This window comes from Dreissena polymorpha, chromosome 3 (genome assembly GCF_020536995.1).
Source record: "Dreissena polymorpha isolate Duluth1 chromosome 3, UMN_Dpol_1.0, whole genome shotgun sequence".
Taxonomy (NCBI): Eukaryota; Metazoa; Mollusca; class Bivalvia; order Myida; family Dreissenidae; genus Dreissena; species Dreissena polymorpha.
Window position 1 is genome coordinate 126,684,082 of NC_068357.1, and position 15,472 is coordinate 126,699,553.

Consider the following 15,472-nt stretch of genomic DNA (forward strand, 5'->3'; position numbering starts at 1 on the left):
AAAAATTCTTATGTGACAAATGTGCAATGCTGTTTATTTGTTATCTGTGATAACCTTATTACATTAACCCTTAAAGCGCTGGAGCTGAATTTTAAAGGCCTTTGCAAACAGTTTGGATCCAGATGAGACGCCACAGAACGTGGCGTCTCATCTGGATCCAAACTGTTTGCTATTCTGATAGTATTCTTTGAAAAAGATCAAAGAAAATGCTAATTTTATAAATTCAGCAGACAACATTTTAGCAGAAGACAAATTACCCAGCATGCAAAGGGTTAATATTCAGATCTAGACTGGCTGTTGTATTATTTTAAGGCTGCATTAAACTGTTTTGATAATTGTGTATCTTGTGTTTTAATTGACTTTGACAATGAGTGCGATAAAAACAGAAGCGAAAGTTTAATATGAATGATGATGACTTTGGTTATCCTTGTGGGGATGACGAGGATGATTTTCTTGCTATTACCACACTGATTATTAATCATTGTTATTCACATCAACACCATCATTATAATCATCATTTTCATCAGTATCATAGATATTGCCACCATCATTTTCATCATTTTAATATCTATTATTATGATTATTTTGCTTACTTGTTATCATTATACCTTGACGGCATCGCTATCATTGTCATGATCAATGTCACAAGCATTGAAATTATATGCATTTTGCTCAAATTGTATGTTTTTCAACATCTTCGTGGTCATTATATTCATGGTCATGTGTTCCCTGTTTTCTTATTTTCTGTAAATAAGCCTCGCCCTGGGAAAACAGGTCTTAATGCATGTGCGTAAATTGGCGTCTCAGATTAGCCTGTGCAATCCACACAGACTAATCCGGGACGAAACTTTCTTCATTATCTGGCTGTTTGCTAAGAAGAGACTTCCTGTCACAGTTCATGTGTGAACTGCACAGGCTAATATGGGACAACACTTTTTGAACATGCATTAAGCCCTGTTTTCCCAGAACGAGGCTCAATTTCTGTTTTAGTTTTAAACCTATTTATTTAAGCTCGATTGCATAGAAAGCCTAAGGCTTATTTGAAATGCTCTCGAGTCTGTATCCTGGGACTAGAACCAGTTCTTGGTGTCTATGGGGGAAATCTAAAGCACGCTCCCACTTTCTGTTGAATACAGTTCATAAAAACAAAATAGCAACGCTTGTTAACATGTTTTTATACTTTATATCCATTATGACAAGAGGCAAATACAATATATAAATATCTAATATACAATCATTCCAGAAAACAATAACAATAATATTCGTCAAAAATAATATACAATCATATATAAAAAAAAATATGTATAGTAAAACTGTCAGTATTTATAAGTTTCTTTCTATATTTCCACTGTAACAAATCAAATGAAATCAATTTTATAATAATTATTCTAATGCAATATGGTCGTTATTGAGGACACTAAAGCAAACTCCAACATAAAATAATTCTACAGGTTTCAGTACAAATTACTTTTGAACGATTGTTTAATACAAATTTTGAACCACTTTATTAGTGAAATTAGTTGTAAAATAAAGTATAAAACGTAAAATATGAAAATCAATAAATATGCATTTTTGTGACAATACATAACTCAGTTTATAAATATACTACAAAACGATATATCATGACGAATATTTGGAAATGCAATTCTTAAAAAATAACAAGTTACAAAAATACAAATACAGCTGTATGATATGTTTGATTTCTTACAATAAACCACATAGCACATCACATGATATTATGTTATGTACCAAACGATAGAATTCCGCTAAAACCAAGTATTTTAAAATCATTATTATGTTAAAAGTATTCATCTTCCTAATATTTGTTAACTGAAAAACATACGTTAGTATTAAAATGTGTTAGTATATGTGTAGATAAAAAGAAGAGAAATTATTATATAGTTAATATAGTTTCCTTACTTTAATTTCATGTACCATGCATACATATGTAAAACATATACGAAAAACGTATACCTTCGCTTTTACATAATTTCCTTCATTCTCTATGTCTCAAATATATGTGTAATGGTTAGGCTTGATAGTTTTCAATCTGATATAGAACTGATAAGCAGAAACAACAGTTCGACCTTCATTGAACTCAATGTCAACAAACAGCAGTTGGGATTTACACGAATTTCTCTCCTTATAGAGTTTATATAAGTTCATTTTTTACCACATTACTAAGCGGTCCTATTCCAAGTATAATGATGTATGCCATTTTATGATTTACTAAACAGTTTAAGTATCAGTATGTGTGCCATTCACATGTGTGCCATTCACTTAACAGTTCAAGTATAATGATATTTGCCATTTACTAAACAGTATAAGTGTTTGTGCCATTCACTAAACAGTTCAAGTGTAATGATGTGGGCCAGTCACTAAACAGTTCGAGTGTAATGATGTTGGCCATTCACTGAATAGTTCAAGTGTAATTATGTGTGCAATACACTAAACAGTTCAAGTGTAATGATGTGAGCCATTCACTAAACAGTTCAAGTGTAATGATGTGGGCCATTCACTATACAGTTCAAGTGTAATGATGTGAGCCATTCACTAAACAGTTCAAGTGTAATGATGTGGGCCAGTCACTAAACAGTTCAAGTGTAATGATGTGGGCCATTCACTGAACAGTTCAAGTGTAATGATGTGGGCCATTCACTTAACAGTTCAAGTGTAATGATGTGGGCCATTCACTGAACAGTTCAAGTGTAATTATGTGTGCCATTCACTGAACAGTTCAAGTGTAATGATGTGAGCCATTCAGTAAACAGTTCAAGTGTAATGATGTGGGCCATTCACTATACAGTTCAAGTGTAATGATGTGGGCCATTCACTAAACAGTTCAAGTGTAATGATGTGGGCCATTCACTAAACAGTTCAAGTGTAATGATGTGGGCCATTCACTATACAGTTCAACGTAATGATGTGAGCCATTCACTAAACAGTTCAAGTGTAATGATGTGGGCCATTCACTTTGCAGTTCAAGTGTAATGATGTGGGCCATTCACTGAACACTTCAAGTGTAATTATGTGTGCCATTGACTTAACAGTTAAAGTAAAATTATGTTTGCAAATTCACTTAACATTTCACGTATAATCATGTGTGCAAATTCACTTAACAGTTGAAGTATACTTGTGTTTGCCATTCACTAAACAGTTAAAGTATGAGTGGTACCAATTATGTAAAAGTTCAAGTATAATTTTGTGGGCCATTTTCTAAACCTTTCAAGTATATGTATGGGTGTCATCATTGAAACAGGTCAAGTATAATGCTGTTGGTCACTCACTTAACAGTTGATTTATAAATTATGTGTGTCATCCATTTAACAGTTCCAGTAAAATGACCAGCAACACGATACATATAAGACTCAAGTCGGCATTGATTTTTAGCATCAATTATAGAGTCTCGATGCTGCACGGTCGCCGGTCGGTGCGCGTTAGCGAGCCCATCGCCCGACTGGTAACCTCGATAGTAAACAAGTAGTAACAATTGAACAGATTTCTGAATACACCACCCGACTGGTAACCTCGATAGTAAACAAGTAGTAACAATTGAACAAATTTCTGAATACACCACTTTAAACCGGTGTTGTCTTTCGCCAACAGTCTTAGAAACAGTGATTGCATCACATTTGTAAGAACAATTATACAGCCGAAAGAGATATGTGTTAACGATTAGATATGCGAATGGACGGCAACACTCACGTATCATTTTTAGCAGGGACCTATACAAGCCCCGTTTAAGTTATTTCATCAAAATCATCCATATTAACCGATGCTTCGTAAATTGATGTCATATTTGTATGTAAACTTCGGAATGCGTGCACAGTGATAAAAATGCTGAGTCATAAGAATTCGAATATGACAGTCCAGAAAATCATATTATATGCCATATTACTAAATGATGATCAATTTATATGTACGTGTAATAGCGTTTACGTTTGATTCGTGATCTTGGACGTTACAAGAATGAAATTAACTGAATAAATTGTGTCCAATAAATCAGTAAATGAAATATCCGAAAAAATGTATATTTTGATTTACGTAACAGGGTATTTTCATTATAGTCGACAATACTAGGTAATTGTTAATTAAATCAATGATATTAAACATGTTTAAATCGACAAAGGGTTTCAAAAGAGTGATTATTACGAAATAAATCAACCGGCAAATAAACACTCCCGTATAAACCATTTCCCCCTATACTTTGTGTTAACAGAACATTAATCATGTCGGATCTCTACAGAGCATTAATGATGTCAGATCTCTCCAGAACATTAATCATGTCAAATGTCTACAGAACATTAATCATGTCATATCTCTACAGAACATTAATCATGTCGGATCTCTACAGAACATTAATCATGTCGGATCTCTCAAGAACATTAATCACGTCGGATCTCTAAAGAACATTAATCATGTCGTATCTCTACAGAACATTAATCATGTCGGATCTCTAAAGAACAGTAATCATGTCGGATCTCTACAGAACATTTATAATGTCGGATCTCTAAAGAACATTAATCATGTCGTATCTCTACAGAACATTAATCATGTCGGATCTCTAAAGAACGTTAATCATGTCGGATCTCTACAGAACATTAATAATTTCGAATCGCTACAGAAAATTAATCATGTCGTATCTCTACAGAACATAAATCATGTCGGTTCTCTAAAGAACTTTAATCATGTCGGACCTCTACAGAACATTAAACATGTCGTATATCTAGAGTACTTTAAGTATGTCAGATCTCTACAGTAAATTATGCATGTCGGATCTCTACAACATGTTATCTTCAAATCGCTCGTTATTAGCTCATCGATGTTATCGAAACCAAAATTCTAAACCGATGTTTGCAATCTTATTAAAGCCATAAAACAAACAACGGATCTATGCTTGTTCGTATTTACTGTCATGTAACCCGCGCATCTGTTACAATGGTATCAAATGCTCATGCGACAATAACATATTTGTTGCCGACTGCAATATGTTGCCACAATATCTCTAAATTTCGTCACCACTCAGATTTACGTAAATCGGTTAATAATTCGCACTTAAATGGAACATTTTTCACAGCGATGACTGACGCACACATAAATGATTTGATTTCATGAAGTTGCTCCACTACATAACAATGTCGGTTTGCCGTAACATTTTGTAACGCGACATGCTGAAATCATCGACCTTCATATCACCGCTTGATTTTATCGTTCTATAAACGCGACTTTCGGTCTATTTATCAGAAATTCTCAAGAATTACTAGTAACTCGGGCATTGGCATTGATCAGTCTGCGCTTACTTAAAGCAATTTAATAATACGATTCCATTTGCCTTTTTGCATTTTACCCCACGTTCAAGGAACGCCCGTTAATCTTGTTAATCTTCTGGTCCACAAGCAAGAACTTCCGGTTCACAAATAATGAACTTCCGGTCCGTTTCAGCAGTCCTCATCCCCTTGCGAATTCAACTCCACCGTCACCAGACGTTCCATTCCTGACTGCCCCGTCATCGATGACAGAAAATTCGACTTCAAGTCGGAGATGGGCATGTGCTTCCCGGGGGAATTGTCAGGGGACATCCCCAACCCATCGTCCTCGCCGTTGGCCGTAAGGTCTAACTTGACCCTCGGGGTCATCGCCTCGTCGCTTGAGGACGAACTTGAAATAGATCGGCACTGCGAATCGGAGTCAGAGAACTCGTTCTTTTCGTCGTTGCGACTGTCCAACCAGTCTAAGCTAGTTTTCGCCAGAACGGGCGACCTTGAGTCTTCCTGTATGCGCGCGTCGATGATGGCGTCGTCTGCGCGCAGGTGTTGCGTGTTGGTCCAATCGTCGATCTTGTCCTGAGGTATATCGGTGAAGGATCCCGCGCGAACTAGCCTCTTTCCCGACCAGTCCAACGTACCGTCCCCTTCGATTTCTTGAATACTCTGGGCATTAGTACTAGTCTTAAGTGAGGTAGGGCGTTGCGAGGAAATTTCCTGCTCTCGAAATTTAGTCTTCGTCGACTTAATCTCATAGGAAACAGTTCGGTGGATGTTGTTAGTGTTCACTGTCCGCGTTTCACCAGTCACAATGTCATCGCGCACTTCAAAAGCTATTCCGCCTAAACCACTTTTCCTGGCGCTTTTACTTATCTCCTCCGCTTTTGCCTTTTTGCTCATTGCATCTAACTCCGCCACTGATATATCGTACGCCATTCCGTTATCAAATTCACGTTCATTGCGATTAGGAAATGATTCTTTGAATATTACGGAATCGACGTCGAAGTTAAAGTTCATATCCAAGTTCATGTCTAAGTCTTGCAAACTGTTTTCAAAATGTATTTCATTATCTTTTGATTCACTGCTCGTCGCGTTGTTTGTAATCTCATTTATGTCTTGCATTTCGCCATCTGTCGCATCCCTTTGAGAGATACGGCTACTATCAGTAAAACCTGGAACGCTAAATTGGTTTACCTGTTTTTGCGTAGGTGAAATAAGCTCTTCTTCTACACATGTATCAAGCGCAGAGTCCCGATTTTTTGTTTCATCTCGCGCAGAGACTAACGTAATATTTGCGTCGTCATCTAACGAAAAATTTATATCTTTGAACGTTTTCTCAATATTTGATACATCCAACTCCGAAACGGGCTCAAAGTTAATATTCGAACTATTTACACTGACCGAACGCTCCTTCGTTACAGCAACCATAACTTCGTCCACGTCGATATCTTTGCCCCCCGCGTCATCTTCAAACGACAGCGGCGGGGGTAAAGCGTTCGGGATGGGGGGCGGAGTTTCGCTAGGAGGGGGCGGAGGGGATTCCAGTGGGGGATGCATCTCCATGGCAATTATTGTGTCGTCTATTGCGTGTCTCGGCGTTGAGGGACCGCTCGCCATTTCAAAGTCGCTTTGAGAGGCAGTACTATTTGATGAACTGCGTTTCTTTTTCCGCTCTGGTTTTTGCGGGATAATCTTCGGCTCGCCTTCAGCCGTCGTCACATCGGTATCAAAAGCAGAGTCGGGAATGGCAGTGGGGTCAGCGTAGCTCAATCTCAACATGTCCAACTTGTCCTCCTCCGTTAGGTTATCGAACGCGGACGAAAATTGACCGTCAGTGAAGTCCTCTTGAAAAGTATGCTCATATGTTTCTGCAACAGTAAACGGCGCGTTTTTACGTTTAATATTAGACAGCTCGAGCGAGGCAGACGGAAGTTCCGTTTCCGTAAAATCAGACACCTCGCGTTCTATGTTCAGTCTCTGCTGATGCGCAGAATGCTGCACGTGCACATCTGCGTCAACGTGCGACAACGCTGCCGGCTTTTTGTTATTAGAGTTTCCATTCCCGACAAACGCCATCGCCGGCTCTTCCGTTATATCACCATCTAGGAAACTCCTAGCGTCGCGTTTAACCTTCGCGGATTCTGGGCGGTCAAACACGCTGTTGCAGCGTTTCTCCTTCTTGAGAGATGACGTCTCGATGGAAACGGTCGCCAGCGCTTCCACTGATTGGCTCCGGTAGAGGGGGTGGTTCAGATGCGTGCGCACCTCGCTCAGGCGGCGGCTCTTTGGCAACGTCGGCTCTTTTTGTAGCGTGACTTTGACCGGATATGGTGACGCGTAACTGAGGATTGTCAGCGCGTCCTCGTATACCATGTTCTGGAAGGAAATGTTGACGCCCAGGATTCGGTCCCCTGAAAATTACGACGTTAAATTGAAACCATGTTCATTGTCTTTAGTATTGTGTGACCCGGATATTTGATTTCTTGGAAAAGAAATGTCTCTTTACCTCTGCGACTCAGTTTGTTGCATATTTAATTTAAATAGGATCAATTATGACAGCGTGCCCCTTTTTCCGTTTTTTGGACAGTCAACTGTTTTAAGATTTATTTATTGTGTTTTTATTGTAGCTTGGAACTTAAAAACGTGAATTTATTAATGTTCACGATTATTTTTCCAAACTTTATGTAAATGCATATTAATACAAATAATTAAAATAAACGATTATAATATTATATGGTCGAATGTTGGCTGCTTACCGACTTTAAATTTCCCAGACTCCTTTGCAGGTCCTCGATTGTGGACCTGACTGACAAAAATCCCGTCTCTCATGCTACCCGCGATGTTGAAGCCGAGACCGATGAAATCCTGGCTTGTTAGCATGACCTCCACTAAATTCTCATCCTGACGAAGAAAAGGAAAACTATGTCACCATGTATAGATTTTTAAGGTTTTGGTGGAAAAGACTCTCTTTGGTAGACCAAATTCAAGAGATTGTTCCTAACATGTGACCTACTTTGACGCTGCGATTGCTATGAAACACTAACAATCGAGACATCCAAATTTATAAAATCCCTAAAATTGATCACAACGTTGCAGTAAATGATATGAACGCATTAATTAGTTTGCGTACATGACTGTATTTATACGATATATCAAGAAATGCGAGTTGATAATCGAAAATAAGTACTATTAATTTCAAGCCTCAATGCAGTAATTTCTTTAAAAACGTTCATGGTTAAACGTGCCGTTCAAGAGGTCACAACGTTGCAGTCAATGAAATGCTGACATTAAATGTAGTTTGCATGCATAACTATTATTGTACGGTCTATCAAGAAACTAAGTGTGGAAAAGTGAGAATAATCAATGCCGTAATTTGTCGATATTGCATTTTATACGTGCAAAAATTACAGTGTTTCTTTGAAAAAACGTTCACGAAAGTAAGTTCATACCCCTGAGTGTGTATTCCGGTCCAGTGACCCCACGGAGCTGTTCCGCTTCCGGGCGAACGGCAGGTCATTGGCCGGAAGTGACGTCCACGTTTTCATTCCCAGGCCGTGACCGACACCCTGTAACGTCATTATTGTTTCTTTAAGTCCACGATAATTTGACTACAATAAATAAGTATATCAATACCAAAGTGGTGTGGCATTAATTTATAATAATTTTATACTCGTATTGTTCGCCTTAAACAACATGTATTATATGGATATCCACAACTTTATTTAAAAAAAAAACAGCCAATATGTAGGCCCAAATAACGCTGAGCCGTTTTATCAATCACCAATAGTAATTTAAAATAGTTAAACGGCTGATACGGTTTAGGAGTATGTATAGGAGTCATGTCGAATATGAGGCTATGGAAGGCCGGTGTCATCAATAAGCCACTGGCATATAGTAACCTGAAATTATCAACTAGCAATCGGCAACTGGTATTGCGCATTATCCACTAGCAATCGGCAACTGGTATTGCGCACCGGCTTGCCTTATGAGGCAATAAATGCTCTTTTAACACAAGAGAAAGACACAATTTGGATGACCGTAATAATTATTTGTCCATATAGTAACAGTAACTGCACTTGATCGATATCCGAACTGAGTGCTGTACTATAAAACCTGAAGTACGTTTAAATTAAATACGCCTAAGATAAGCAACTAATAAATTCAAGTATTTCCATGTTTGATTAATTAAAGTTATTGTGATCGAAACAAAATCTATTTATACAAATCGCGTTTAATGAACAGAATATCAGTGTCAATTATGATAACATCGTCATAAATATATTCACATCTGTATAAGCTGTTATATCGACGGTCTTGTAGTGTGTCTGTATCGATTATTTCAATTTACGAGTGATCAGAGCGAATATATATATATATATATATATATATATATATATATATTGTATAAAACATCGATAATTTATAGAATTAACAAACTGTCTCATCATTTTAATAACGTCAATTCGTCAAAATAATGACATTTAACAGTTAAACTGCAAAAATTGTGGATCATTTCCACTGTTAATTCTGTTATAAACAGCGAATTACCAATTGTAAATCACTGGTATTTCCCAATAAAGCCGATACAATGCAAAATAAATATTCAATACATATATATGGAACAGGTGAGAAACTCTGATACCCTTTTCATGCAATTGGCTCAATTAATTCCTACTTTTTATGATCCGAATGGTAGTGCAGGTAAATATTACTTTTATCGCCGATTTAAACACAGTTTGTGTTTCTTTTCTTATTTTATGTCTAAAGTCATCATATCATAAAATGTCTTCAACTACAGACATGCGACTAAATCAGCTCAGATAGCGAATTTGTTCACATGAGTCGCGTTCTGATAAAACTGGGCTTAATGCATGTGCGTAAAGTGTCATCCCAGATTAGCATGTGCAGTCCGCACAGGCTAATCAGGGACGACATTTTCCGCTTTTATGGTATTTTTCGTTTAAAGGAAGTCTCTTCTACACTAAAATCCAGTTAAGGCGGAAAGTGTAGTCCCTGATTAGCCTGTGCGGACAGCACAGGCTCATCTGGGATGACTATTTACGCACATGCATTAAGCCCAGTTTTCTCAGAACGCGACTCACGTAAGTTCTCAAAGCGAGTATATTCGATATTCAGGTCAGTCAGCATTGCATTTGCTCAATTTTAAACCAATACATAGGTATGGACGAATTATATTAAATAAAACATTTTACATGAAATGTCTTACAATATTGCCGTACATCCAATTAATTCAATTCAATCTATAACGACCAAGGTTTAAGTCGGTATCGACATGTTTTCTTGTATTTTGTGCGGGCCAAATATTGTGTCCATTCTTGTGTCTTACGAACATTTTTGCCAGAATTGTGGGATCTTTTTTCGGAAGCGTACTTTTTTGTGTACATGCATGCGGTTTGCTGCTGTGCACGCGATTTTTTTTTGCAATTTTATAAAACTCTACTCTCGTTGATTAATTGCTGAATTTTAAAGTTAGTATTAGCGTATACTATCTAACTACTATATTTCAAAACAAATAAAATGTTGATAAATACAAATCTAGCATAAACGTTCAGAGTTGATGAACGACCAGAACATCAAGGGAAATAATGTTCTTAAAATGTTCATATACACTAATTATTTGACAATCTCGTTATTGAGTGACAATAATGCCGGTGTCATTTTTAACCACAAATACCGAAACGGCGTCGAATTTCGAGTATTTTCACTAAATCCGGCCCTTACAAATACCAGTGTACGAAAAAATAGGATCTAGTGTTACACAGCCGGTATCTGATTACAGGATGAATGCAAACTATGATGACCGAAGCAAATTATTGTCATCGTGCACAACTTGAAAAGAAAAATGACATATTATTTACAGAGTTTTCCCTAAGAACCGGCCGCCTGCCAAATTGACCGGTTCAATCGATTTTCTGGCCGGTTCAAATGCTGGTAACAAAAAAAAATAATGAGAGGTTTTGCAACTTTGATCGATGTAATTGTTAAAGTTAAGAAAAGACGAAATTAAACAAGCGAAAACATCGATTTAACATCGTTTTGTTTATGTTCTTTATACTTCCGTGTGTACGTTTTACCGAACAAGTATAATTTATAACGGCGCTTCTCATTGGCTGATTATTTTGAGTACGCAAATAACTACAAAACGGCGCTTCTCATTGGCTGATTATTTTGAGTACGCAAATAACTACAAAAATCGTAACCACATGGTTTTCTCAAAATGAAACGAACCCTGAGAGATTTTTTCAGTGTGACAGCGCCTTCAAAACGTCAGAAAGGTTTGTATTGATGAAAATCTCGATGAAAATGCATGAAAGAAATTATTCAAACAATACTTTTAGTTGAATAAAGTTTGCAATGCTGTGTTAGCCAAATACACGTGTTCAAACCCGACCCCTTGATGAGAAATAAATGTTTATTTTTGTTGTAAATGCCACAATACCGCATTCTCCTGTTATCAAAAAAATAATGGTGTGAACAAATATTTTTAGAACACAGCATAATGCATTGTGTCAGTTTATTCTAGTTGACTGTTTTTGTCAAAGAACTCATGAACTGGCTTTGGCATAACCAGTAGCTTAGTTATTGACTTGTTTCAAAATTCATCGCACACTATGCACAGTATAATTATTTGGCACTCCCCTCACAAATTTTTTAAAAAATTAGAAAAATTCCATAAGTGATACACAAAAAAACAAGTAATTTTCATCTCTAAAATTTCTGTCCAAACCCCCCCAAAATGCACCATTTTGCGTCTAGATTTTCAAAATTTTTCGGGGGGGGGCATGCCCCCGGACCCCCCTAGCAGGACTGCCTTGCTTGGCCTGTTCAAATTTTTATTTGGCCTGTTCAAATAAAAGGAAGGGAAAACCCTGTATTAATAATCTGTCATTTATTATCATCGCAATTACAACTGACATTATTTCAAGCATGGTATTGGAGCTAAGGAAGCCGTATAGGCCATTTTTTAGTAAGATGTGACGTGTAAAATACTTTATCCAATTTTCAACGCGACATTGACGGTATAACATCTTATGGAATATACTAGCCTGTATTCAACCTTGTGGAAGTTGTGGGATATACCTGTCGCGTGCACGGACTACTTTTTACTTTACCACTGAATGATTTTTCATAAGAAATAAAGTCGAGAAAACTTTAGCTTCAAAATTATACGACCTTCAACCTTTAAATCTAGTCATATGACATAATTTTTCGCCATCTGTATAATGAATCAGCTGATTGATGGCGTCATAAAATGACATACTTATTGCGTCATTTCCCCCCCCCCCCCCGAAAAATTGACGATTTATTATAAACTCGCCTTATTTCACATGTACATGTACTGTATATCGACATATTTGAATTGTCAATTTATCACATTTTCCTTATTTCGTGTAATGTGCATTGTTTATAATCCATGCATATACGTTTGACATTTAAGAATGTACAACACGCCATACAAATATCGCACAATTCATAAATAATCTGCAATATTTGCTTTCCGATTTAATTCACGTTAGGCATAGAGCTGTGTAAAGTATAAGATGGTAAAAATTGCACCACACTGGAATTTGGAACGTCCCATTTTGTACACGGGTATTATCCACTGATTTATCTGTTGTGTAATGGAATGTTTTCCATTCTTTGTGTATTTATATATTAAATTATTTTCTTGTATAATAAGGGCATTTACCATAAAACATTGTGCAAGTTTAAACATAATTAGACTTATGTTTGTATGCAGAAATCTGCAAATGCTACCGAGTTTACAAACGGCTATTATTTGATAAACTGCTCCGGTTCATTTTAACAGCAGTAATGTACAAAGAGTACATGACGTAGCGTGTGACGAAAAAGGAAATTTATTGAGTTCATAAACTCATTTGAATATAGTGATAGGATGGCATAAGGGTCTTTATTTAACTATGCTAAAATAATTATTAAAGACCCTAAATGCAAAATCGTCAATTATTGAGTTAAATGGATTATTAGATGGATTTTATAGGATAATTAAAGGTAAGATACTAGTTCGAACGTGTTTTTGTTTTTGTTTGTACTTTTGTTGTTCCCTGTTCTCGGGGAAATGATTTTAACATGGGCGCCATTGATGCATCGGATCACACACGGCATACCCATAACATTATATAAAAAACACGTTCTGCGCGTCCTTAAATTCGTCGTCCGAAGTCGGAAAACGTATTGCCCTGTATATTAAGTCAAATAAAGTGTCAGTCGCTGCAATTTTCTGTTTACTCGTTTTTCAAGGTCGTCGATGGTGTACATTTATGTTGACATCGACATCATTTTGTCAGGAGCAATCGCCGCCATATTGGATTTTGATCATTTTCTTTCGAAAATAAAATGAATTATAGTAAAGTAAAATCTTCGTTTCGCGGTCGTAATGTGTTACAATTCGCATGCTGCGTAAAATTGAATCGAGGCATATGGTGATATTTTTACTCGTTTTACATTTTGTGTGTGAATTTTTTAAAGACTATTTTGCTTACCAGAACAAATACATTTATATCACTACGCACGGTTACATTCGTTAGATTTTAAGCGCTTTTAAGAATGAATTAAAATTATTGTTAAGGTTATTAGATCTATTTATGTTAAATGTCACGTTGAAAAAAAATAAATGGGATAAATAGAATACTAGGATAAGCGTTGAATACAGAGAAGTTTATGTTGCTTGGCTCGAACACCGAAAGCGCTCGCCAAGGCTCGCGCTCCCGGCGTTCTCTGTATTCAACGCTAACCTAGTATTCTCTATTTATCCTAAGACTTAGAAATAAGATGGTAGAAGCTAAATGACCAGCGGCATTTTGTATCCCATTCACGCCTGCAAAAATGTGAATTCGTAAAGTTAAATTTCTGCGTGGAATCTGTTTCATTTACTTTGTGCATGAACCACGCGATTTCAGGCTTTAAAGTTGTAACATCTGATATGTCAGTTTAATACATTATATGTAAGCCTTAATAACATCTAATTTGTCAGCTCTTTCGTTACAGCGCTAATGTCTTACATAAACTGGCCCTAAACGGCTTCCGTACGATGGAGCTGTGGTTTTGTTTTCTACATACCTAACAACATGAAAAGATTCGCATCATATTTTGCATTTATCCGCTCAAATTACAACCCTACAAGAAATGCATCGTACTTTTAGAATTATGCCCAGTTTTCTCAGAACGCGGCTCATATGTCCCTAGCATTTTTTACTAAAGAGCCTTTTTCTGTATTCGTCAAAGTCTTATTAAATGCCTAAAACTATTGTAGTATACATTTAGTATAGTATAATGTATGTTTAAATAAATAAATGACATTTACCTTCTTTTCCAAAGGTCCGTCTAGTGAATCAACGGACGAACCTGAAACATATAATGCATCAATAATTTCTTAATGTATACAATGAATTCTTAATGCAGTTATCAAAAGACAACGCAATTGTATGCATTTAAAAATAATAATATGGACTATAGTTATTTCATTAAGTATCTGGCACAAAAGGTAAAAACAATCAAAATATATAATTAGACATCTTCATCTTAAACGTTAGGTAAACACGGAATATTTTCATTTACGAAATGATATAAATAATACCAAAGAAACAATATGGATTCCAAACAGACTTAATAGCTGGACTCAGTTTCCAAGCCAAGGTCACTCGTTATCCACTGTAAACGAACGAATCCGAGTTTTCCAAATACGGGAAAGTGGTTCACCGCTCTTCAAAATATTCTCGTAAATATATTTGAGCCGTGCTCTGTGAAAATGGGGTTAAATGCTTGTGCGTAAAGTGTCGTCCAAGATCTGCACAGGCTAATCAGGGACGACACTTTCCGCCTAAACTTGATTTTTGCTAACAAGAGACTATTTTTAAACGAAAAAAAACAATAAAAGCGGAAAGTGTCGTCCCTGATTAGCCTGTGTGGACTGCACAGGCTAATCCGAGAAGACACTTTACGCAAATGCATCAAGCCCCGTTTTCCCAGGGCGATGCTCAATTATTATATGGTAATAGTTGTGTCTGTGTCATGTGACATTGCCCACCAGGCATGCATGAGTAAAGGGCGACTACGTGTTTTATCTTCATATACCGTATGCAACGTAAACAAAGCGAGATTCGCTTTGCGAGAAACAACAACAACAACTATAACGCTCACATAATTGGAAATATCTCAATTTAAAG

At 36.7% G+C, this 15,472-nt stretch overlaps 1 protein-coding gene across 1 annotated transcript in view; it reads right to left on the reverse strand.

Moving 5' to 3' along the window:
• Nucleotides 1–1,166: 1,166 nt before the first annotated feature.
• Nucleotides 1,167–15,472, reverse strand: part of LOC127871358 (uncharacterized) — a 41,818-nt gene continuing 27,512 nt past the window's right edge. The window contains exons 3-6 of the mRNA XM_052414167.1: nt 14,611–14,651; nt 8,714–8,830; nt 8,021–8,165; nt 1,167–7,675 (exon numbers count right to left, since the gene is read on the reverse strand). Coding sequence (XP_052270127.1) covers nt 5,439–7,675; nt 8,021–8,165; nt 8,714–8,830; nt 14,611–14,651 — 2,540 coding nt within the window. The 3' untranslated portion in view covers nt 1,167–5,438. The remainder of the gene's footprint in view (nt 7,676–8,020; nt 8,166–8,713; nt 8,831–14,610; nt 14,652–15,472) is intronic.